This window comes from Rattus norvegicus, chromosome 1 (genome assembly GCF_036323735.1).
Source record: "Rattus norvegicus strain BN/NHsdMcwi chromosome 1, GRCr8, whole genome shotgun sequence".
Classification (NCBI taxonomy): Eukaryota; Metazoa; Chordata; class Mammalia; order Rodentia; family Muridae; genus Rattus; species Rattus norvegicus.
Window position 1 is genome coordinate 161,171,607 of NC_086019.1, and position 24,351 is coordinate 161,195,957.

The 24,351-nt window shown below is 44.9% G+C and overlaps 1 protein-coding gene across 3 annotated transcripts; it reads left to right on the forward strand.

The window, feature by feature from the left end:
* Positions 1–1,299: 1,299 nt before the first annotated feature.
* On the forward strand, positions 1,300–6,308 carry Kctd14 (potassium channel tetramerization domain containing 14). Of its 3 annotated transcripts, XM_039101080.2 has the most exons (3): positions 1,411–1,551; positions 3,075–3,164; positions 5,223–6,308. In XM_039101080.2, the coding sequence occupies exon 3, from the start codon at positions 5,265–5,267 to the stop codon at positions 5,871–5,873; it is 609 nt and encodes a 202-aa protein (XP_038957008.1). In that variant the 5' UTR covers positions 1,411–1,551; positions 3,075–3,164; positions 5,223–5,264; the 3' UTR covers positions 5,874–6,308. The 3 variants fall into 3 exon arrangements, with proteins under 3 accessions (NP_001387186.1, XP_038957008.1, XP_063118857.1); NM_001400257.1 differs by lacking the exon at positions 3,075–3,164 and having other exon boundaries at positions 1,300–1,551; XM_063262787.1 differs by lacking the exons at positions 1,411–1,551; positions 3,075–3,164 and adding an exon at positions 3,210–5,094.
* The last annotated feature ends 18,043 nt before the right edge of the window (positions 6,309–24,351 follow it).

Consider the following 24,351-nt stretch of genomic DNA (forward strand, 5'->3'; position numbering starts at 1 on the left):
GAGCTGTAAGCATCCTGACATAGGTGCTGGGAACCAGGCTCCTCTGAAAGCACAGCCTGCAGTCCTAACCGCAGAGCCTTCTCTCCAGCCCTATGTCTTTCTTTTTAAACTTACCAGTGCGTGCCACAGACTGACCGTGATTTAGTCAACTATTAACTACCCAACTTTGCTACCACAAACAGATCGGTGGTAAATATATTCATGCGCATATCCCTTCAGAATGATGCTTTTTGTTATTTCCGTTGAATGTCAGTGCTCATAACCACTGAGCCATCTTTCCAGCCCGAGTTTTCATTTTTAGTGGGTCTATTTGGCCTTTAAAGATCTCTGTGGTCTTTTTAAAACATTTTATCTTCTTGTTCTTTACTCATTTCTGTTTGTTTTTTGTTTTGTAGATGTGTGCTAAGACTCAGGGCCTGGTGCATGCTAGGCAAGCGCTCTACCACGTAGACGCGCCTGCAGCCCATTTTATTCATGCTTTAGATGCTCTCTTTTATTTATTCAATGACATTAAGTAAGCTTACATACATACTATGCCCAACCGTCTCAGCGCCAAGGGTTTGAGCATGTTTGGGCTGACTTTTCCTCCTGATGCCTTGTTTCCTTTTGTGTTTTGTGGTTTTGAGCTGTGAGTTTGTTTGATGGACTGCTTGCTATCTGTGTACATTCTTCGCAACTTGGTTTGACTGTATTTTCATTCAGGGAGGGTTTTGTTGTCTCCTGCCTTCCTTCCTGGTGGAATGTCCATATGTGTGTGTTTTGCTGTGGGTCAAACCCAGACTTCATATATGCTAAGCCAGTTTGGTGCCACTGTTTTGGGTTTTATTTTGCTTTGCCAAGTTTGTTTGGACTAACTAGTCGGTTTCATTTTGATCAAATTTCTGGTTGTTGCTGCTGATGACCACATGGGGCCCTAGATCTATCAGAGTTCTCCCCTGTAGTGGAAATATTTTTAAAGAAGTCTTTTCTAACATAGAACTAAGGGATGAAACAGTCAAGTTTCACAACATCCATCTTTGAGTAGCAGCGGATTTTCTTCCAATTTATTATTTTATATTTTCTGGTCTGACAGCCTACCCTTAGAGAACCCCAGGATTTGTCTCCTAGTTCCCCTTTTCTGAGAAATTACAGGTTAGTTACTTGAAGTTGATGACTACCCAAAGAGCTAATGGGGCCATGCTGGGCATCTCAGAGCAGATCCTTAATCCAGATAAATAAGCACTAATTAAAAGTGTTTCACAAAAGAGGCAAGTGGGAGGTACAGTTCTTCCCCAGGGGCGGGAAGTCAGGAACCTTTCCGGCTGGGAAGTTATCTACACGTGGCAGGACTGTTCCCTGCCCATAAGTTATCCACTCGAGGCAGCTTTGTGTACCCAGTGAGAGCTGTCTTTTCCTGTCAGGATGAGCCTGCCAGCAAACCAGATCAAGGAGCCCGGCAAGCAGTTTCAGCCGGCAAAATCGCTCAAGGAGCCCAGCCAGGAGTCTCTGCCCGGAAACCTACTCAAGGAGCCCAGCCAGGAGTCCCGGATCCTGTGTCCTGACCCGGACATCGTAAGTGCACCCCGCTGCGCAGCGACTGCTCTGGTTGTCCTGAACGCCCCACCTCCGAACCCTGCCGTGCGCTTTTTCAGCCACGTTCCATTTTCTGCCCCTATCCTCTATTTTTCTCGCACCCCCCATCCCCCAGGACTCCCCACCACCACCTCCGCGCTATCCCCAGGGAGTATTTTTCTGTGCCTGTTAGTAAACTTCTCTAATACGTGTTCATTCCCGCCTCGGGCTCCGCCCAGCTCCGTGCAGTCTCTCATTGCCTTTTTCTCCCCCGGCTCTCTGTCTTCCCTTAGTCTCTTTTAGTTCCTTTGTGTGTCCCTCTGAAAGCCTGTAGCTTGGTGTAGTCCTGAGGATGGAGGGTGGGGGAGGTGGCTGAGTCAGTCAGCCCCCCGTTGCTCTGCCATCTGGCAGGAGTAGCCTATCCAGCCCGCCTGGACAGATAATCATCTCTGACGCCCACACTGGCCAGCTCCAGCACTCCCTCTCTGTTTCCTTGCCTTCTCTCAGGCACCCGGTGACTTTGGAAGAGCAACCCGGTTTTTTCTGTGCAGAGCAGGAACACGTACCAGGGGCAAAAGAAGGGAGAAAGATTAAAGGAAGGTGATGAGGCCAACATTGGAGATTCTCTCAAAACTGTGCTAGACCCCAAGAAGGAAGTGTGAGGAAGACTACGCACGTTCATACAGGAAGGCACAAACTCGGTTTTAGTTCATAGAACACATACTCAAAATATTTGAATACTCCATTTATGCCCAGGATGTGGCTCAGTAGTAGAGGCAGCTTGCTAGGCACTTGGGAGGACATGGACTCGATCCCTAGCAATGCCAAAAAAACCCCAAAAAACAAAAAACCAGGAACAACAAATAACAATAATCCAAATAGTAGTAGTAGTAGTAGTAGTAGTAGTAGTAGTAGTAGTAGTAGTAGTAAAATTCTTTAACTGAACTCCACCACACATACCTACAGTGCTACTTTGGCTTCTGGAGACTGTCTTAAACACAAAAGGAAAGGTGGGACATGCTCAGTTTATATTATAACGAGCCAGGTTTAAACTGAGCTGATTAAAAGAATAAATCAAAAAGCTCAATGAATTTCTCCAGAGTTTTAGCTGAAACTCCCCCACTTAGCATAGAAGTTAGCTTCTAAAGGTGCCTGCCTCACTCAGGGCAAGAGGCTCTTTCCAGTAGGGTTATGAGTATGTCATTGCTGGCTGTTTTCAAAGCTACCTGCCTATTGTCGAGGTGTCTGACACTCAGGGTTGCATCTTCCCTGCTCAAGAAAGGCTTGGATGAGTTCCTGAGCAAAGGTCATCCGTGGAGCCAGCACTGAGCTGGATGGCAACCAAGGTAGGGCAGGATCTGTGTTTATCAGAATACCAGGTTCTCCTGTGGGTCAGGACCAAGGGTGAACTTCATTCCATAGAACAGGTATTCACTGAATGTCTCTGGTATGCTGAACCCTGCTAGCGAGTGCTACTCATGTAACTATGGACTAAGAGTTGTGTCCCCTTTCAAACCTCACAGACTAATGGAGGATGAACAAATGGGAGTCCAAGAGCAGCCACTGTCACAGTAGAGCTACACATCACTCTGGGATCCCGAGACCACCCTTCTGTGAGTGCCCTTGGGGAGTTACCAAGAAAGTCTGTAAACTTGCCAGTCATGGTGGTGACACACACCCTTAATACTAGCACTTGAGAGGCAGAGGCAGATGGCCTCTGAGTGTAAGCCTAGCCTGGTCTACAGAGCAAGTTCCAGAGCAGCCAGGGCTACATAGAAAGAAAGAAAGGAAGAAAGAAAGAAAGAAAGAAAGAAAGAAAGAAAGAAAGAAAGGAAGGAAGGAAGAAAGAAAGAAGGAAGGAAGGAAGATTCAGTAATGGGAAGCTAAATCCTGAGGCCTGAGGTCCCAGCCTGCCTTGGACAGGGGGAGGGTAGAGTAGGCAATTTTGTTCTTTGTTTGCTAAAGGCTGTGCAGCAAGCCTCTTGCAAAGAGCCTTGGAAACCTTGAAAAATGGTGAAGAGTCGTTCAAGCGTACAGTGCAGAAAATGAGAGGCTTGGGTTTGCTTCAGAGAAAAAGAACTCTGATCTCAGTGTACAGAATGGATCCAGGGGCAGGCCCTAGCAAGGGGGAAGCAACCATGGGACCTACCAGGCAGACTGCACTGAACTTCTGGCTCAGCTCAAATGGAAGCCATGGGAGAGGTCCGTGTTGGGGCCTAGAGAGAGCTCTCAAGGGGCCTTGAGAGCATCCGCGTGGATACCACTTATTCTTCAGCTGAGGGCATCTAAGGAAACTGATAAGCGTTGGGTGGAGCATGGTAGGGTGTGTAGGGATCCTTCTGACTGAACTGGGTGAGAGACGAGTCACACCCCGAAGGTTCCCGCAAAAGGCAAAATTTCTTCCAGCCACTCACCACAGGCTTTCCCACCCCGCCACCCCGTGTTGGCAGAGACATTGGTAGGAAGGGTAAGAGGGGCCACAAGGAAGAGCGAGCCTCCTTCAGAGAGTGGGAAGGAAGTTCATCTTGCTAGATAAACTCTGGGCAGTGTTTATGGATGAGATCCGAGAGCCAAGATTTGCACAGAGGCGGTGAACTTTGGGGAGAAAGAAATAAAAACAGAACAGAACTAAGAAGCTTAGGAACGTGGCTGAGGCCTTATTTGATGAGGAATGGGGCACAGGGTGTTAGAGTAGGGAAGTATTTGCTTTGTTGTGCTTTGTTTGAAACGTGGTCTTACTGTGTAGTCCAGGCTGGCGTTTAGCTCGTGATCCTCCTAGGCGTTGAATTACGTTTACGGCACCACATAGCAAGCTAGGAAACTGGTTTCCAAGATCCACTTTAGAAAGAACTTTTGAAGTGGCCGGGCCGATTAGACCTTGAAAGCTGGCAGGGTTTAAGAGTTCCCTGTGTCTATATTCCTTCCCCTTTCACAGACACCAAAGCTTAAGGTTGAGAAAGATAGTGAACTTCTTCAAGCACAGAGCTAATTGAGGCCGTGCTGAGGCCAGGGTTAGGGTGGCCTGGAAGGTCCACCCCAGATGTGTTAGACTGATGGATGGCATTTGATCCTAGCTGCACTTCCCTGCTTCCCAGCTCTCTCAGGCATTTCTCATGGTTTCCTTCATCGATAGCACAAGGATGCTGAGACGACTCAGGAGCTGAGTTTCAGAGGAATACAAATGCCATCCTGTTGATTTATTTAATGGTTAGTTTGTAGCTCCTCAGCTGGTTCAGAGAAGTGACCTCAGTGTTAACCAAACAGCCTTGCCAAGGGGCCTTGACGTTTAGAGGAGGCAGAAGGACATAGGTTTTGAGCTTATTTTCCTCAGCTGTATAGTCTGGTTCCTTCTTCTCTGCCTTCTCCCCTCTAGATAGCTGAACCGGCCCCTGTAGGACTGTTACCATGGCAACCCTGCTTTCCTGAGCAACTTAGTTGCCTTTGGTTCTCTTAACTCCAATACTGTACTGAGGAATGAGGTCATGCCTTCGACAAACTGAAGGACTGGCCCGGTCACCCGCTCCATGAAACTTGAATTTTCAGGTTGGAAATCTGGCCTTAACCTTCATCACTGCACAGAGTTGTTGTTGTCGTCGTTGTTGTTGTTTTGTAGCAGCAGACAACTTATCCTCTAAGTTGTAATTGTGTGTCTCTGCTATTTGTGCCTGCAGGTTGTGGAGCTGAATGTAGGGGGCCAGTTCTACACCACCACCATGGGCACCCTGATGAAACATCCAGGCTCAAAGTTTTCAGAGATACTGTCCAGGTCAGCCAAACACTACAAGGATGCACAGGGCCGTTTCTTCATCGACCGGCCCGGCACCTACTTTGGGCCTCTCTTGGACTACCTACGCACTGGACAGGTGCCCACAGAGTACATTCCGGAGGTATACCAAGAAGCTAAGTTCTACCAAATCCATCCCTTGGTCAAGCTTTTGGAAGATAAGCCACAGATCTTCGGTGAACAGGTGGCTCGGATGCAGTTCCTGATGGGAGTTCCGAACTACCGCGAAAACCTGGAGGTCCTGTTGCACCTGGCTCGGGCCGAGGCCGTGGCGATGCGCTCATCAAAGGTGGTGGTGTGTGTGGTGCGCACGGAGGAAGATGATGCCAAGTGCACGGAGCCACTGCACATCTTGGAGGCCAAAAAGACACCCGTTGTCAAATTTGGGCCCTGGAAGGCAGGCCCTGTGACGGAGGACTTTGTGTACTGCCTGGAGAAGGACATTAGAGCCAAGGGATATACGGTGGCCTCTCAGCGGTACCACCTGAGTAGGGATCCCTACACATGCTTCTGGATACTCGTCTTCACTTGGTGGTGATCGTTAGAGCCTGTGGTGGGACTTGTGAAATCAGTCGCCATCAAAATCCACGCTCTAAAGCTCTGTAGTTCCGGAGCTTGGAAGGCTGAGACAAGAAGACTGTCGTGAGTTTGAGGCCAGTCTCGTATACAGACTGGGGACCCTATTGAAATGGCTCAGGAGAAGTCAGGCTACCCTGTCTCCACACCTGCTAGACACCACATCCTACTAGACAGAACAAAGTTTCTTCCATCTTCCAAGAAATAAAGCTTGTAAAATGTTGAGCAGATCAAAGGGTTCTTCCTGCCTTGCTGGGAAATAACCCTGATGTAAAAACTCTTCTAGCCTGGACCTAATGTCTTTATAAACTCTGTAGTGCTTAACTTGGGACCAAGAGTTCTTTGTGGCAGGATTCTGACATCAGTCATCAGATTAAATAAAGAACTCTTAACTGGTCTTGTGTTTGAGGTAGTCTGCAACTTTCTCCCGGGGCCTGTCACAGTATCTTAAAACAGTAGGCCTTGCTGGGAGGTGCTGGTGCATGTCTTTAACCTTAGCATTTGGGAGGCAGAGGCAGGCAGATCTTTGAGTTCAAGGCCAACCTGGTCTTCAGAGAGAATTCTAGGACAGCCAGGGCAACACAGAGAAACCCTGTCTCAAAAAACAAAAACAAACACAAACAGAGACAACAAAAAAGAAAGTGGGTGAACTCACCTGCTATGCAAACCCAATGGCTTAAGTTGGGTCTCAGAGTGCACGTGAAAGGACAGAACCTTTAAGAGTTATCCTTGGGGCGGGGGAGATGGCTCAGCAGTTAAGAGCACTGACTGCTCTTTCAGAGGTCCTGAGTTCAAGTCCCAGCAACCACGCGGTGGCTCACAACCATCTGTAATCAGATCTAATGCCTTCTTCTGGTGTGTCAGTGTATTTATATATAATAAATAGATAAATCTTTAAAAACAAACAAAAAGAGTTATCCTTGTACCATGGCATCCACCCATCCATTCCCCCCCCCCCCTGCCAATCATCTTAAAAGAAACATGGGACTGAGAAGATGGCTCAGCAGATAAGGGCTTTTGCAAAAGACCCAAGTTTGATTCCCAGCACCTTGGTGCTGTGGCTTATAACTTACCTACTTATAACTTCAGCTCCAGAAGTTCTCTTCTGGCCTCCATGGGCAACTACATTCTCATGTCTTAGGGTTTCTACTGCTGCTGTGAAACACCATAACCAAAAAGCAAGTTGGGAGGAAAGTTTATTCAGTTTACCAGATCATGGTCTTTCATAAGGAAGTCAGGACAGGAACTCACGCAGGGCAGGAACCTGAGAGCAGGAGCTGATGCAGAGGCCATGGAGGGTGCTGGTTATTGGTTTGCTTCAAGCAGCTTGCACCAGCTGCTGTCTTAAAGAACCAGGACCACCAGCCCAGGTTCAGCACCACTCATAATGGGCTGGGTCCTCCCCCATTGATAAGTAAGAAAATGTCCTACCTTTGGATCTTATGGAGGCATCGTCTCAATTAAGGTTCCCTCCTTTCAGATAACACTAATTTGGGTGTCAAATTGACATAAGACCAGCCAGCACACAGTTATACACATGATTGTTAAAGAGTTAAAATGGCAGAAGCTACCTTCTAGGGTAGCAAGATGGCTCAGCAGGAAAGGGTGCTTACTGCCAAGCCTGACAACCTGAGTTTTATCCCTGGGACCACACAGAAGAAAAGAGGAAAAGAGAGAACTATCACCTATAAGTTGTCCTTTGCTCTACACACACACACACACACACACACACACACACACACACACACAAATGAATACAGAAAAATTTAAGCCATTTTCTAGCCAAACATGCTGGCATATGCTTGTAATAGCAGAACTCGTGAGGTCGAGGTGGGAGGATCACAAACTTTAGTCTACAAATGAGACTCTTATCAAAATCAGAAATCAGAAACAAAACAGTTGCCTAGGAACTGGCAGGCAGGTCTGAGCCTGGAGCGGCTAAAGGGCTGGGCTGGATCACTTCAGAGGTTCTAAGCATTTGAGAGAGTTGCTCAGTCTTTTGAAGAAACCGCAGGATACTTAAAAAGTTAAGTCCGAGAAGCCTGGTTCCCGAGTGCTCAGAGTACAAGCACATGCTTCTGCAGCTGGCTCACTTCAACCGCCCCCTGCAAAAAGAATAAAGGTTTTCTGCCATATTAGTGTCTTTCCTGTTGCTGTGCTAAAAGCACAACAACCAATGTAACTTTAGAGGTATTTTTTGGCTTATAGTTCCAGAGGGATAAAAGTTCATCAGAAGAGGCAGCTGGATCTCTGAGTTCAAGGCCAACTTGGGTCTCCACGGTTACACAAAGAGAACCTCCCCCCCCAAAAGGCACAACTACAAACAAACAAACAAACAAACAAACAAACAAACAAATGTAACATTTATGCTGGACAGTGGTGGTGCATGCCTTTAAATCCAGCACTTGGGAGCTTGGGAGGCACAGGCAGGTAGATCTTTGAGTTTGAGGCTAGCCTGGTCTACAGAGCCAGTTCCAGGACAGCCAAGGCTACACAGAGAAACCCTGTCTCAAAACAAAACAAAAGAGTCCCTCAGGGCATGGACTGGCAGAAGGAGGCAGCACCCATGCTGGTAGGAACAGCTGAAGGCTCACACCTGGAAATGCAAGTGAACACCTCCTCCAGTGAGGTCACCCTTCCTGCACCTGTCCATACCAGGCCACGGGCTGGGGACCAGGTGTTCAAACATCTGAGCACATAGGGGACGTTCTCACTCCAACCACTACAGCTGGAGATGAAGCTCAGTGTTAAAGCACTTGTCCAATATGCATGTGGGGATAAAAAAGTCTAAAATATTAAAACTAATGTATAATCTATTTTGACTACTATCAAATAGGTATGTTTTATGGACTAATTTTTAAAATACTTTTGAAATCTAATTGAAGTGTCACATATCAGTCTTGGCTATTAGGAAACTTAAGTCAGTGGTTCTTGCATTGGCTACATGTTAGAATTAATCAAACAGCTTTAAAAAGTATGCCTGCCCCTCATCTCTAGAAATTCTATTTTAGTTGTTGTGGTATGTGGTCTGAATAGTGGGTTTTTAAAGGAATGTCCTCTTAATAATTCTTTTTTAAAATATTTTACTAGATTTATCTATTATATGTGTATTTTGCCTGCCTTTGTATAGTATGTGCCTCATGTATGTGCCTGGTGCCTGCAGAGGTCAGAAAACAACATAGGATTCCCTGGAACTGGAGTTACAAATGGTTTTGAGCCTCCATGTGGGTGCTGGGAACCAAACCCAGGTCCTCTTGAAAGAACAATTAGAACTTTTAACCACAGGGCTAGCTCTGTAGTTCTTCCCCTAGACGTTTCTAAAATGCATTAAAGTGACAGAAGAACAGACTACTAGTCTACTTCTTCTAAACTAAAAAGTATTTCCTTATCCACTGCTGGGGATTGAACCTACAGACTTGCACTCACTAAGCAGAGTGCACCTTAGTCAGTGTTTTCCGAGATCAGATCTCGGAGGCCTGTTCTGTAATGAGCTTAGGGGTGTGTGTCATAAAGCTGGGCTTTTGTTTTGTTTCTCATTCATTTGTTGGTTTTTGAGACAGGGTCTTGTACTGCTCTGGGTGGCCTAGCGCTTGCTTTGTATACCAGGTTTGCTGAAAATTTGTGGTCCTGTTTCATGTTCCATGAACAAGGTACATGCCACTATGCCCAGCCCTAAGAAAAACATTTTTTATTTTAATTTACCTCTTGCTCTAAGGCCAATAAGGATGTCCCTTCCTCCATCAAAGTTCTTTCCGGTTGCTTCTAGAAGTCCTTGAGATTGGTGGCATCACCTTTTTATTTTTACATCCTTACCGTGTTCCAGGCTAATCCGTAATATTTGTTCGGTGCGTTGAATTTCCTGAGCTGTGATATTCCTAGGTGAAGCCACAGTGAGTAGACTTTTCTGATGGAGTTTGTCTTACGATACCAGATGTAGTATTTGTCAATGCTAAACACCATGCCTGGCGGTTTTCAGGTAGCTCCTGAATGTAATTGTTCCCTGAGCACAAGAACCAAGGGAGTTCTATATGAAGCAAGCAGTGTCTCACTCCTTTCAGGCTTACCGAAGAGCTATCTCTTTGACAAGTTACAGGGCTGCCTGGTGACCGCCATATTCCTGACCTGCTTATATGCCTTTTCCTCCTCTCCATGTTTATACCTCACAGTCGCCCCTCAAATTGATCTTGAGCTTGACAGTGTGAGGTCACTAATGGAACATCAGTAAGTGTGAAATCATGTCTGTGTATCCACGGGCTTGCACTCTTGGAACACTGCTTCTGCCCTAGAAGAAAGCAAGGCTAGCGGGCATTGAGTAGCTCCAGCCATGTGGGGCGCTGAGGTTGGTCTGGGGCCCAGGAGTAGGAGGTAAAGCCTAGGCAGCTTAGGAACGCCCATCCCAGGAGAGGGGCAGAGCACTGGCGGGTAGAGGGAAGATGGGGGAGCAGTGCCGGGGAGCACCAGGATGCTCCCCTGAGCAAATGATGGGAAGGAGACCTGAGGAGGACGCTTAGGGCCAAACGTTAAGCTGAATGAGTGACACCAGGACTGCCCACCTGAGACCAGCTCATCCTGCAGGTTCCTAATAAATGACATCTTATACCTCTGTCTTGAGGATGGTTTCTTTCTTTTAGAATCATGTATTTTATGTGTATGAATGTTTTGCCTGTGTGTATGTATATAAGCCAAAAAAGTATGTCTGGTTCTAGAGGTCAGAAGAGGATGTCACATCCTCTGTGACTAGACTTACAAATGACTTGTGAGCCATCTTGTGGGTGCTGGAAACTGAACTGGGGTCCTCTGAAAGAGCAGCCAGTGTCACTACAGCCCTCTCTCTAGCCATTAGAGTGCTTTCTTATTAAGTAACGGATAGTTAGATACATTTAAAAGGGGATTTCCTCCAGGGGCTCCATCCAGTAACATCTGTATAAAACTTTGTTCTCTAGAATAGCAACACATTGCCATATTCACAGAATATGCAAGACAGAATTAAAATAAACTCCTATCTATATACAATACCATTTCCAACACGATTCCATTTTCTTGTTTTGTTTTTGGTTTGGTTTGGTGGTGGTGGTGGTGGAGGTGGTGGTGGTGGTGGTGGTAGTAGTGGTGGTGGTTGATTGATTGGTTGGTTTTGAGGCAGAGTCCCTCTCTGTGGCCCAGACTGGCCTGGAACTCATTAACGCAGGGTAACTCCAAATTCACAGTAATCCTTCTGCCTCAGCCCTTCAAATGCTGGAATTACAGGTTTGAGCCACCATGTCTGGCTTTACAATTATACTTTTAAAGAGAAAAAGGAAATGACTGTGGTTATGCAAGCTGCAATCTCTGCCATATTTATTCGAAAGTTCTAATTAGCTGTTTGTACTAATTTCACATTTGCATGTTAAAATGTATATGTGAACGTCAGAGGACAACTTGAAGGACTCTGCGTTCTCCCTTTACCATGTGGGTTCCAGGAATCGAACTCTGGTTATGAGGCATGATTGGAAACATGTTTCCTAGCTGAGCGCTCTCCCCAGGACTCAACCAGCTGTCTTAGTTTTTTTTTTTATTTTTTTATTTTTTACCTTTAAGAAAATACTCTTGAACCAGGCCTGGCATCATATGCCTGTTATTTCAGCCCCCAAGAAGCATCCAGGCAGCAGAATCGTGAGTTCGAGGCCAGTTGCTGCTGCGCAATGAGCTCTAGGCCATCCATTTTGATCTTTAAAAGGAAAATCAACTTGAAGAAAATGTATAACGATCAGAAACCAAGGGTAACAAAATAGAGGGACTTGGAGAAAACAGATTAAGGAGCAGAATGTCAAATGTAACTACAGTAAGTATTTCCAGGCACTGCGTGTGTGCGTGCATGCGTGTGTAGTGTATGCATGTGGTGCTGCAGGTGGCACGCCCGTGTGTGCTCATACGGAGTCCAGAGGAAGACAGCAGGTGATTCCCTGTATTTGCTCTGATAAAGCATCATGGCAAGGCAACTTCTAAAAGAGTGAGTTTAGTTTGGCTTTGGTTCCAGAAGCTTGGAGACTATAATGGCAAGGACAGAATTGCAGCGGGCAGCGGGCAGCAGGCAGCGAGCAGCGGGCTGTGGGCAGCAGGCAGTGGGCAGCGGGCATGAAAGCTCACATCTTGAACCGTAAGCATGAAACAAAAAGTGAACTGGAAATGACAGAAGGATTTTAACTGTCAGTTCCTCTCTCTCCCCAGTGATGCACTTCCTCCTTCAAAGCTGTGCCACCTAAACTTCCCCCCCCCCACCCCCAGTACTGGCAACAGAGATCAAGTTTCTCATCCAAACCACCATACTCCTATCATCCTCTGCTGTCCTGCCTTGAGACAGTCTCTTGCTGAGCTGGAAACTTGCTGTTGGAGCTATACTGGCTCGAGTGAGCTCCCAAGAATCTCCGCCCCAGTTCTGGGGTTACAGGCACACCCCGCCATGCACAGCATTTTATGTTGGTGCTGAGACTCAGAGTTGGTCCCTCATTTGTGCACAGCAAGTGCTTTAGCCACTTAACTATCTCTCCGACTTTGACTTCCCTGTTTCACTTAGAGCCAGATTTATTGCTCTACTTGGAACAATGAAAAAGTTGGACAAATATGTGAAATAGTTTGCAAAAGTACAGGCAGAACAGAGGAAGATAGCAAAGATTTGGCCTTGCAATTACACAGCTATCTAAAAAAATTACTGAGCTAGCCGCTCTTTCCTCTTTTTTTTTTTTTTTTTTTTGAACATGGGAAACATTATAAGACCTCACAAAAAGTAAATAGGAAACACTTTAAAAACACACAAAACCTCAGATAAGACTCAACTTCTTTCTCCCAAAACAGTGGACTTGAAGTCATAGCAACAGAAGGTATCTAAAAATGAACCCCGGGGAGGAAGAGCTGAAACCCAGGATCGAGGAGATGGCTCAGCAGTTAGGAGCACTTTCTGCTTCTGCTCTTCCAGAGGACCCAGGTTCAAGTCCCAGCACTCACACTGGGTGGTTCACTACTGTCTGTAACTTGAGTTCTAGGGGAGTGTAGAAGAAACTCAAATAGAGACTATCCCTATATTTGGAGTTTTTGCTGAAGTGAGGAGCTACTGAAGCAGTTGTTGGCTTACTGTTGGTGGTAAGGGAAAGGGGTCATGGTGAAAACTGCAAGGGACTCACAAGAGTCACAGTCAGGAGGGACATTAGGGTTAAACCACAAGGGAAGAATCCCTGAGGACAGCTGGCTGTGCGGTAGCTAAGTGGACTGTATGAGAGACAGATATTAAGGCTCTGAGGGGTCAAGCCAGTGTTGGTGGGCAGGCTGTCTAGCTTTCATGAGACCCCCGTTTCTCCAAATCTGGGAAAGGAGGCTAGGCACTCCCTCTCTTTTACATAGTTCTGCAGTTAATTCTAATAGTTTCTAAAAAGACCTCTACTTACTTCAGAACTGACACCAGACCAGGGGTTCTCAACCTTCCTAATGCTTCAGCCCTTTAATACAGTTCCTCGTGCTGTGGTGACCCCCCCCACCATAGAGTTATTTCCATCACTGTAGTTTGTTACTGTAACTGATGTGAATTGTAATGTTGTTATTATTTAGAGAGAGAGGTTTGCTGAACAGCTTGAGAATTACTGCACTGGACAATCCCATTGACAAGGAGTTAGTAAAGATTACTAAGAAAAACTACAGGTGCTTTCCGGTAGGTGTGAGAACAGTGAGCTTGGGATACATCACGGCAATTGAGATAGCTGTAAGGTTTGATGTGGCAACCCAGCCAGTCACCATAATGCCAGAGGGAAGACACTCAAGGTCAACAATTGACAAAGTCAGAGGCAGAAATCCACAAAAGAGGCTTCAACCATTCCTGACAGGGTGATCAGCATACAAACACTGTGGTTCCTACCTTGGTCCAGGAGGGCATGCACGGAATATGGACTTCCAACTGGCCAACTAGTAATACTTCAGTTTTTGGCCAGACCCTGATACAAAGCCCCAGAACCAGTCTACCTTGGCAACCAGCTCAGGTCTCCTCTCTTTGGTGCTGAGAGCTTTACTTCCCGTCTACACTAAATCTTAGGATTCCTTAATTTCTGCAATCCTTTTAAATAAAATTTGCCTTGGGCTGAAAAAATGGTTCAATACTTAAGAGCACTTTGCTGCTCTTCCTGAGGACCTGTGTTTGGATCCCAGACTCTATATGGCACGTATGACCATCTGTAACTCGTGGGCTGTGGAAATCTGCTGCCCTCTTCTGGCCTCTGTGGACAGCAGAGTTCAGTCATACATGTAGGTAAAACACATGCATACATGATATAATCAATAAAAGTTAAACAAGAAAGACTAGCCTGATTCGGAACATTGTTGTGATCGGGTAGTGGGACAAATGGTGGTCCTCTAAACGATATGCTCACCTCTTAATCTCTGAAATCTATAAACACTGTCAGATTTGGAAAAAAAGGTGGAAGTAATTAAAATAAATCCATGTAGATGGATCCTCGATCAAATGCCAAGTGTATTCATAAAAGACACACAGTGCGGGGCTGGGGATTTAGCTCAGTGGTAGAGCGCTTGCCTAGGAAGCGCAAGGCCCTGGGTTCGGTCCCCAGCTCCGAAAAAAAGAACCAAAAAAAAAAAAAAAAAAAAAAAAAAAAGACACACAGTGCTGGAGAGATGGCTTCGCAGTTCAGAGCTCATGCCGTTTCTTCAAAGGACCTCCGTTCAGTTTCCATGTTAGGTGGCTCACAAATGCGCTGACACATGTGGCATACACTCACCTGTACGTAAACACAAGTAAAAATAAATCTAAAAACATAATAAAAGGCGCACAGAGAAAAGTGAGATCTTCTCTCTTCCCACCCCAAGTTCTTTTGTGTGTGGTAAACGAAAGGTCACAGCCTGGGAATGTAGACGTATCCACCAGAAACCAGAGGAGGCAGGCGTGGTGGTTTGGATATGCTTGGCCCATGCGAAGTGGCACTATTAAGAGCTATGGCCTCGTTGGGGTACATGCAGCCTTGTTGGAGGAAGTGCATCACTGTGGGGGCAGGCTTTGAGGGCCTATGCTCAAGCTCTGCTCAGTATGGAAGAAAGCCTCCTTCTAACTGTCTGCCAGAAGACAGTCTCTTCCCGGCCACCTTCATATCAAGATGTAGAACCCTTGGCTTCTGCAGCAGCATGACTGCCTGCCTGCCACCATGCTTCCTGCCATGATAATGGACTAAATATCTAAAACTGTAAGCCAGACCCAATTAAATGTTTTCTTTATAAGACTTGCCTTGGTCATGGCATCTGTTCATAGCAATGAAATCCAAATTAAGAAAGCAAGGAACAGATTCTCCTTTAAAATCCTCTTTGGGACAAAGTTTTATTGATATTTTCTTTTCTTTTTCATTCTTGAAATATCATATTTATTTTCAAACTCAGTCAATGTTTGAAATATTGCTTCACAGGATCTTATGATATATACTCCATTTATTGCTCTTTTAATTATTTTTATTGGATAGTTTATGTAATTACATTTCAAATGCTATCCCCTTTCCTGATTCTCCTCTCTCCCATGCCCCCTCCCCCTGCTTCTATGAGGATGCTCTCCCTCCCACCCACCCACTCTCACCTCAACACCCTGGCATTCCCCTACACTGGGGAAACAAGCCTTCACAGGACCAAAAGCTTCTCCTCCTATTGAGGCCAAACAATGCCATCCTCTGCTACATATGTGGCTGGAGCCATGGGTCTCCCCATGTGTACTCTTTGGTTGGTGGTTTAGTCCCTGGGAGCTCTGGAGGAGTCTGGTTGGTTGACATTGTTGTTGTTCTGATGGGATTGCAAACCCCTTCAGCTCCTTCAGTCCTTTCTCTAACTCCTCCATTGGGGCCCCCTGCTCAGTCTGCTGGTTAGCTGTAAGCATCCTCATCTGTATCAGTAAGACTCTAGCAGAGACTCTCAGGAGACATCCATATCAGGCTCCTGTCAGCAAGCACTTTTTGGCATCAGCAATAGTGACTGGGTTTAGTGACTGTATATGGGATGGGTTCCCAGGTGTGGAAATCTCTGGATGGCCTTTGCTTCAGTCTCTGCTCCACTCTTTGTCCCTGTATTTCCTCTAGTGAGTATTTTGTTCCCCCTTCTAAGATGGGCTGAAGCATCCACATTTTCGTCTTCCTTCTTCTTGAGCTTAATATGGTCTGTGAATTGTATCTTGGGTATTCTAAGCTTTTGGGCTAATATCCACTTATCAGTGAGTGCATGCCGAGTGTGTTCTCTTGTGCCCGGGTTACTTCACTCAGGATGATACTTTCTAGTTCCATCCATTTGCCTACAGATTTTATGAAGTCATTGTTTTTACTTTTTTTTTCTTTTTTTTTTTTTTTCGGAGCTGGGGACCGAACTCAGGGCCTTGCGCTTGCTAGGCAAGCGCTCTACCACTGAGCTAAATCCCCAACCCCGAAGTCATTGTTTTTAATAGCTGAGTTGTATTCCATTGTGTAAACGTATCACATTTTCTGTATCCATTCCTCTGTTGAAGGGCATCTGGGTTCTTTCCAGCTTCTGGCTATTATAAATAAGGCTACTATGAACATAGTGGAGCATGTGTCCTTCTTATACGTTGGAGCATCTTTTGGGTGTATGCCCAGGGTCCTCCGGTTGTACTGTGTCCAATTTTCTGAGGAACCTCCAGACTGATTTCCAGAGTAGTTGTACCAGCTTGCAATCCCACCAACAATGGAGGAGTGTTCCTCTTTCTCCACATCCTCACCAGCATCTGCTATCACCTGAGTTTTTGATCTTAGCCATTCTGACTGGTGTGAGGTGGAATCTCAGGGTTGTTTTGATTTGCATTTCCCTGGTGACTAAGGATGTTGAACATTTCTTTAGGTACTTCTCAGCCATTCAATATTCCTCAGCTGAGAATTCTTTGTTTAGCTCTGTACCCCATTTTTTTTGGTTCTTTTTTTCGGAGCTGGGCGCTCTACCACTGAGCTAAATCCCCAACCCCCGTACCCCATTTTTAATAGGGCTATTTGGTTCTCTGGAGTCTAACTTTTTGAGCTCTTTGTATATATTAGATATTAGCCCTGTATAGGATGTAGGATTGGTAAAGATCTTTCCCCAATCTGTTGGTTGCTGTTTTGTCCTAATGACAGTGTCCTTTGCCTTACAGAAGCTTTGCAGTTTTATGAGGTTCCATTTGTCAATTCTTGATCTTAGAGCATAAGCTCTTGGTGCTCTGTTCATTAAATTTTCTCCTGTGCCTATGTGTTTGAGGCTCTTCCCCATTTTCTCTTCTATTAGTTTCAGTATATCTGGTTTTATGTGGAGGTATTTGATCCACTTGGACTTGAGCTTTGTATGGGACTATAAGAATGGATTGATTCGGGGTTGGGGATTTAGCTCAGAGGTAGAGCACTTGCCTAGCAAGCGCAAGGCCCTGGGTTTGGTCCCCAGCTCTGAAAAAAAGAAAAAAGAAAAAAAAGAATGGATTGATTTGCATTCTTCTACATGCTGACCGCCAGTTGAACCAGTGGCATTTGTTGAACATGCTGTATTTTTTCCATTGGATGGTTTTAGCTCCTTTGTCAAAGATCAAGTGACCATAGGTGTGTGTGTTCATTTCTAGGTCTTCACTTCTATTCCACTGATTTATCTGCTGGTCTCTGTACCAATACCATACAGATTTTATGACTATTGCTCTGTAATACTGCTTGATGTCAGGAATTGTTGATATTTTCATTTTGAAGTTCTATGCCATGTTATATCAAATTATTTAAATCCCAGACCAGGGTTTCTACCCCACCTTTGACCATTTATGTTCCCAGATGAAGGACATACTTATAGTCTTTACATTTACAATAAGCCTTAAACAGTACAATAGCTGGATAGGTGTCTCTGTGTTATTTGGATCTACTTTTCTGTAGATGACCTCAAGTTATTACTTGCTGTGTTTCACCTGGGCTGCTCTTAGCTCCAACTGGACAGCCCTCAGAGCCATGTTCTCTTGACTCTTAACCCTCAGCAGCGTCCTTGTTTCTTCTGTAAGTTCTCTTTTGTTGTCTTCCTCTCCCCCAAGCCCACAAAACCTAAACCCCACCTATGTCTCTTCTGCCCAGCTATTAGTTGTCAGCATCTTTATTTACCAATCAGGGATAAAGTAACCTAACATCTTACATACAGATTCTCTCATCTCTGGGACAATAAATCTTAGGGGCCCCAAATTAATATTAAAATATAAACGACATTAAGCCAACCCACTACATTGCCACAGTACTGCAAAGGGAGGGTCAACAAAATTGTTCAGTGAGTACAAATACTTACTGCCAAGCCTGGTGACCTGAATTCAATCTCCAAGACCCATAAGGAAGGAGAGAACTCCTGCGAATTGTCCTCTGACCTCCTCGCAAGTTCTGTGAAACACACAGACACAGACACAGACACAGACACAGACACACACACACACACACACACACACACACACACACACAGATACACACACAGAGAGAGAGAGAGAGAGAGAGAGAGAGAGAGAGAGAGAGAGCATAAAAGAATACAATTGTATGGTTTTAAGCTACTAAACTTGTGGTGACAACTCACTATGGCAACATCAGGAAACTAGTACAGAAAATTATTTATTTGAAATTATTATTTGAAAATAAGTTTTTATGTTATGCCTATATAAGGCAATGTTATACAATGTTATATAACAGACTTATCCTTATAGATGATTTCAAATAATCAGAGAAATAAATGCTCATTTAATTCAAAACACTGCCTTCTCCTTTCATCTTAACAGAAAAAGAAAAACAGTAAAAGTATTAACCATGTTCAAGATAGCTGGGTAGTGCTGGTGTATGCCTTTAATCTCAGCACTAAGGAGGCAGAGGCAGGTGGATCTTTGTGAGTTCAAGGCCAGCCTGGTGTACAGAGTGAGTTAGTTCCAGGACAGCCAGAGCTGTTATACTAAGAAAGCTTGTCTTAAAGAACCTAACCAGGTCTGGAGAGATGGCTCAGTGACTAAGAGCACTGGCTGCTCTTCCAGAGGTTTTAAGATCAATTCCCAGCAACCACAAGGTGGCTCATAACCATTTGTAATGCAATCTGTTGCCCTTTTCTGTTGTGTCTGAAGACAGCTATAGCGTACTTTTAAAAATAAACAAATCTAAAAACAAAACAAAATTATTTACCCCCAAAACCATAACAAACAAACAACAACAACAACAACAAAACCCACTGTTCAGGATAGTATGTTCCATTTATGTGTAAGTCTTTCATATCAGTTTGGACTAATTTAAGAAACGGCAAGGCTGGAGGACGAAACGTAAGACAACGCTAAAGACAGCCGCCATAATCCAAAGAAAACTGCAGAGAGCAGTCGCTGGCCCTCATGGGGATGTTCTAGTTCAAGGCGCTACACCAAGTTTGCAGATGTTCATTGCTGCCCATCCTTTTCTGTTCCTATTTATTCTTATCATCCTTCCCTGTCTCCCAGCACTACCTCACCCCTGCCCTTCCCACTGTGAAAGGCCGAGCCATTCCTGTTACTGGTTGGCCAGCATTAGCTACTTTTCTTATCACTGTAACCAGATACTGGGCAAGAAGCAATTTAAGGTATGTTGGATTGTTTTAGCTGGTTTGGAGAGTGGAGAGATTTAATCCATCTTGTCAGTGAGTCAAAATATTGCTTCCTGTGCATGTCCACCAGAAGACATCCATTCTACAAGGGGTTCTAAAAAATTAAATGGATACAATGGTCCAGCTTATGGTGTCAGTCTTTTTGACCAGTTTTTTTTCATATCTGCTAAATGGAGTTATGAATGAGCAAAATGCCCCGAAAGGCTAGACATGGGTTCTACAGGATGGACTTCTTCCCATCAAAGCTAATCTTGCCAGTGATGTATGCCTAACCTGTCCACAGCAAAGACCAGTGGTTAACTCCTGATAGGGATGGTGCGGCGGAACCGGTTCCCACGAGCACCCTGGCAGGCTGGCTCTCGCTCTGGCGGACCATTGGAACTAGTGCTAATTTATCTAGATGGTTCCATGCTGCCCCCATCTGCTTTCTACTGTCTGCGAACCATTCCAACATGGCACCCTGTCAGGCCGCCCCAACCTCACTCACTCTTGTCTCTCTTCCACCACACCAGGCATACACATCCCAATTCCGTGGCAGGCCAGGTGCATCCTGACATCATGCATTCTCTTGAACTCAATTAAGTCGCCACATGACAGAATACATCACACAATATTCTCTGATCCAATTGATAAGGTATAATTTGCTCATCTAGACAACACAAAATCCTATACACATCCATCCCTTAAGAATAGTCATGGGGGCTGGGGATTTAGCTCAGTGGTAGAGCGCTTACCTAGGAAGCGCAAGGCCCTGGGTTCGGTCCCCAGCTCCAAAAAAAAAAAAAAAAAAGAATAGTCATAACAACTTGTAATATGTGCAGAGAGGAATCTTAACATCTACCATCATGTTTTAACTACCCTCCCTCCCCCTCCTCCGCCTCTCTAAAACTTTTCCCCGCCCACCCTTCCTTCTTGTCCAATGACAGGTCTTGTCCTATCCTGTACCTCCTGTCACCTGCATAATGACATCAACTTACAGGAGGACATTATTTTGCACAGGACTCCTTTTTAGAAAAAAGGTTTCCTGTCATTTAGGCTAGCCTCAGACTTCCTACGTAGCTGAGGATGATGACCTTGAACTCCTTTTTCTCCTGCCTCCAGCTCCTTCATGCTGGTATTATAGGCACGTGCCACCATACCTGGTTCCTTTGGGGATTGAACCCAGTGCTTCGTACATGACGAACAGACACACGTTCTACCAACAGTGCTACCTCCCTATCCTACAAGCACTCTGGCAGCAGATTTATATCACTGCAAAACAGTTAGTGCTGCTAACTTTAACCAACTGTTGGGAGACACTCTGGCATTTCTGAGCAAATGGCACGACAGCTTTGTTTGAAGATGTTTACAAATCTGCTGAGAGGCTAAGAGCAGATTTACTTTACATAACGGGATAATAAAACTACTATATCCCTCCATTCTTGGAGTTATCTCATTGTGATAGGACTGTCTCCCCTGGATTGGAAGGCAGCTTTGTTTCTGGGCCAGTATAATAAAAGGCATGTGCATATTAATGCTTGAATCAAATCTATTACATCATTATTTCTGCCACATTCTGCTGGTAAATTTTAATGCCAACCAAAATTCAAAGGAGGGACGATGGAGTCTACCTTACTTTTTTTTTTTTTTTAAATAATGACAGGGTCTTACTATGTAGTTCTGAGTGGCTTGAAACTCTTTAAATAACCAGACTGTCCTTGAACTTATACAGAGATCTGCTTACCTCTGCCCTGGAGTGCTGAAATTAAAGGTGTGTGCCACCACACCCACAGGATCCAGTGTGCTGGAGGCACATTGCTGATTGAGCCATCTTCTTAGTCTGTATGTATGTGCATGTGGAAGCCAGAAACAACCTTCTTTCTAATGACTCAGTGGGTAAGCACTAGGAACTGAATTCAGACCCCAGTAACCACCTGGTTGTGGCAAAGCACCACCACTGGAATTCAATGTCAGTCTACCCAAAATAGCAACAAGTTCAGAGGTGAGTGAGAGATACTGTCTCAAGAGGAAAGGTGCAAGTGTTTGAGGACAGCTAACATTGACCTCTGGCTTCTACACCTATCTATGGGCACACCACACATGCAAAGCATCTCACCTATGTACTGTTCCACACCAATTTGAAAAGCTGAAACCTTTGCAATCTTTTGTTTAGATGCAGCTTTAAAAATACGGAATGCTTCATGAATTTGCATGCATCATCTTTGCAGAGGACACATTAATGTCAGTTATCATTCCAATCTTATCAGGTGCTGTTGAACAAGTGTTTTATTTATTTATTCACATGCTCATTTATGTTGAAAGGTATAATACAGATTGTTTCCTATTTGTAGAATTATAAGCATTACAGCTCAGAAGGAAAAGGTATCCTGGTATCAGGAGCCAAGGCATACAATAAAGTCATACCACACAACGATCCTCACACAAGAGATTTAGGGAAAGAAAAACCCAGAAGGGTGGCTACTTCTGACTGGGAGAGAAGCAGCAGAGAACTGGGCAGAACACAGGGTTTATATAGGGTCTCTCGGAAGGTGGAGCTTTCCAGGGTGCCCTGGGATTGGAGGGATTATGCAGCCTGATCTTGGGACAAACTCAGGGATTGGTGGGATTTTTTTTCCCTGTAGAGCAGGACCTGGCCACTATCCCACCATGGGGCTGGAAAAGAGCCATTAGGGTATATAAGGAAGTACGGAGGGGTTGGGGATTTAGCTCAGTGGTAGAGCGCTTGCCTAGCAAGTGCAAGGCCCTGGGTTCTGTCCTCAGCTCCGGGAAAAAGAAAAAAGAAAAAAGAAAAAAGGAAGCACAGAGGTGGGGCCTATATGTTATATTATATGTTATATAAGTGTATATTATATATGATATAAATATACAATAATAATATGTATTATGGGTTAAAACAAAGTAACCAATACCTTTTAGAACTTTCCATTCAACATGAATTCACAACCTTCTTTTCTTTTTTCTTTTTTTTTTTTTTTGAGTCAGTGACTTTATTTGAATGCATCTATTAAGATCTCACGTACAGTGAAAATCTGAGTCTATGGAGGAAGAGAGAAAGGGTAGCAAAAAAAATTTCTGCTGAAGGTTTTCTATAGGATCCAAATGGGAACTGAGAGATAAAGAAGCCCAGAGGGCATAGAGAAGCTGTGAGATTTCCAAGACTGGAGAGACAAGATCACAGGGGCCCAGAAGTGCTTAAGGAAGCTGTGGGGCTTAGCGGGCAGCTCCTGAGGGAAGACTGCAATAGAGAGAGAGGAGCAAGTGTCTTAATAACTAGAGAGTTGCCCAAATTGCCGGTCCCTGGAGAGTGTAGCAGGCTCCAGGAGCCAGAGAAAGGTTCCTCACAAAGTAGGCAGGGAGAGACGGACAGGTAGAACAGGTGGACAGAAGAAGCTGCTGAAGAGGTACACTCTAGAATTAGGAACCAAATGTAATAGGTGGAGGAAGACAGCAGAAACAGATGAACTGACCTGACTTTGAGTCACATGAGTAACAGGTCAGTTTGGAATGCTGAGACACAGGCTTGGCCCAAAGGTTAAGTGCTGCATCCTCTACCATTGTCCTGAAGAGAGAGGACTCTGGAAGCTGGTAGCGTTTGAAGACCCTTGCTTTGTATGTAAGAGATGGTATAGGAGGTGAAAAGAGAAGACTGTAGGGTGACCTGAACATTAATGTGGTGGTTTGAATAGTTATAGACTCATGTGTTTGAATGCTTGGCTCATGGGGTTGACACTATTAGGAGGAGTGGCCTCACTGGAGCAGGCATGGCCTTGCTGAAGAAGTATGTCATTGTGGAGGCAGGCATTGAGATCTTACATATGCTCCTTACACCCAGTGTTGTACACAGTCTCCTGCTGACTGCATATTAAGCTGTAGAACTCTTGGCCTCTCCAGCACCACGTCTGCCTGCACACTGTTATGCTTCCCACCATGATAATAACGGACTACACCTCTGAAACTGTAACACAGTCCCACTTATTTTCTTTTGTAAGGAAACATGAGTTGACGTGGTCATGGTGTCTCTTTACAGCAGTGGAAACCCTAACTAAGAGAATTAATCTTTTTTTTATTTGCATAGGTAAAGTTCACCACACAGACAAGGAGCCCATTCTTGGACAGTATAGTCCAATTTTTTGGTAAGTATGCAATAGGAACAAAGGAAAGCCTTGGTAACCCAGGACCCCCAGGGCTTATCTCTTCTTTTTTATACATGGAGAGAGAAGGGGTGATTTAGTTTTGGAAGATGGAGGAGGGTCTGTTGAGTAGCTTAGTAGTAGGTGCAAGAAGGGGTTAGTGTGAGGGGCCAAGGGCCACCTCCTACAGGAGGAGGGCCAGAAAAGAGAGAAAAAAAAACCCTAAGTGCTTAAGAAGCTGGTCACTCCTAGGAAGGATAGAATTTTATCCTTGGTGGTGGGGATTGTGAGTGACTATATTAAGCGTTTGTTATCTAGGGTAATGGCCTTTTGAGTTGAAGTAATAGCTAATCTTAGATACATAGTCTAACGAGTGGATAGCTGGACCATAGAGGGTGAGACCTATATCCCCAGCTGGACAGAAAGTTTCATAGGGTAGAGGCATGTCAGTCTGGCTAGTTTTCAGGGATGAACTATAAAGGAAAAGATTGGCTATGTATTGTATAAGATTGAATTTAGGAAAAGACAACAGAATAAGTCAAAGGCTAGAGCCTGGTCAAATAGGTGTGGGATGTCCCAGAACCCTGGGGTAGGATGGTCTAAGTGAGTTCCACCTGGATGGAAATGAGAGTGTCTGGGTCAGTCCAAGTAAAGGCAAAGATACTGTATGGCTGTGGTCCCAGAGGAACAGAAAAGAAAGCATTC

Excerpts from the sequence above, each read along its gene's own strand:
- Kctd14 (NM_001400257.1), top strand. The coding sequence starts at position 1,402 with ATGAGCCTGCCAGCAAACCAGATCAAGGAGCCCGGCAAGCAGTTTCAG. Across the intron at positions 1,552-5,222 it reads TGTGTCCTGACCCGGACATC|GTTGTGGAGCTGAATGTAGG; the intron begins GTAAGTGCACCC and ends TTGTGCCTGCAG.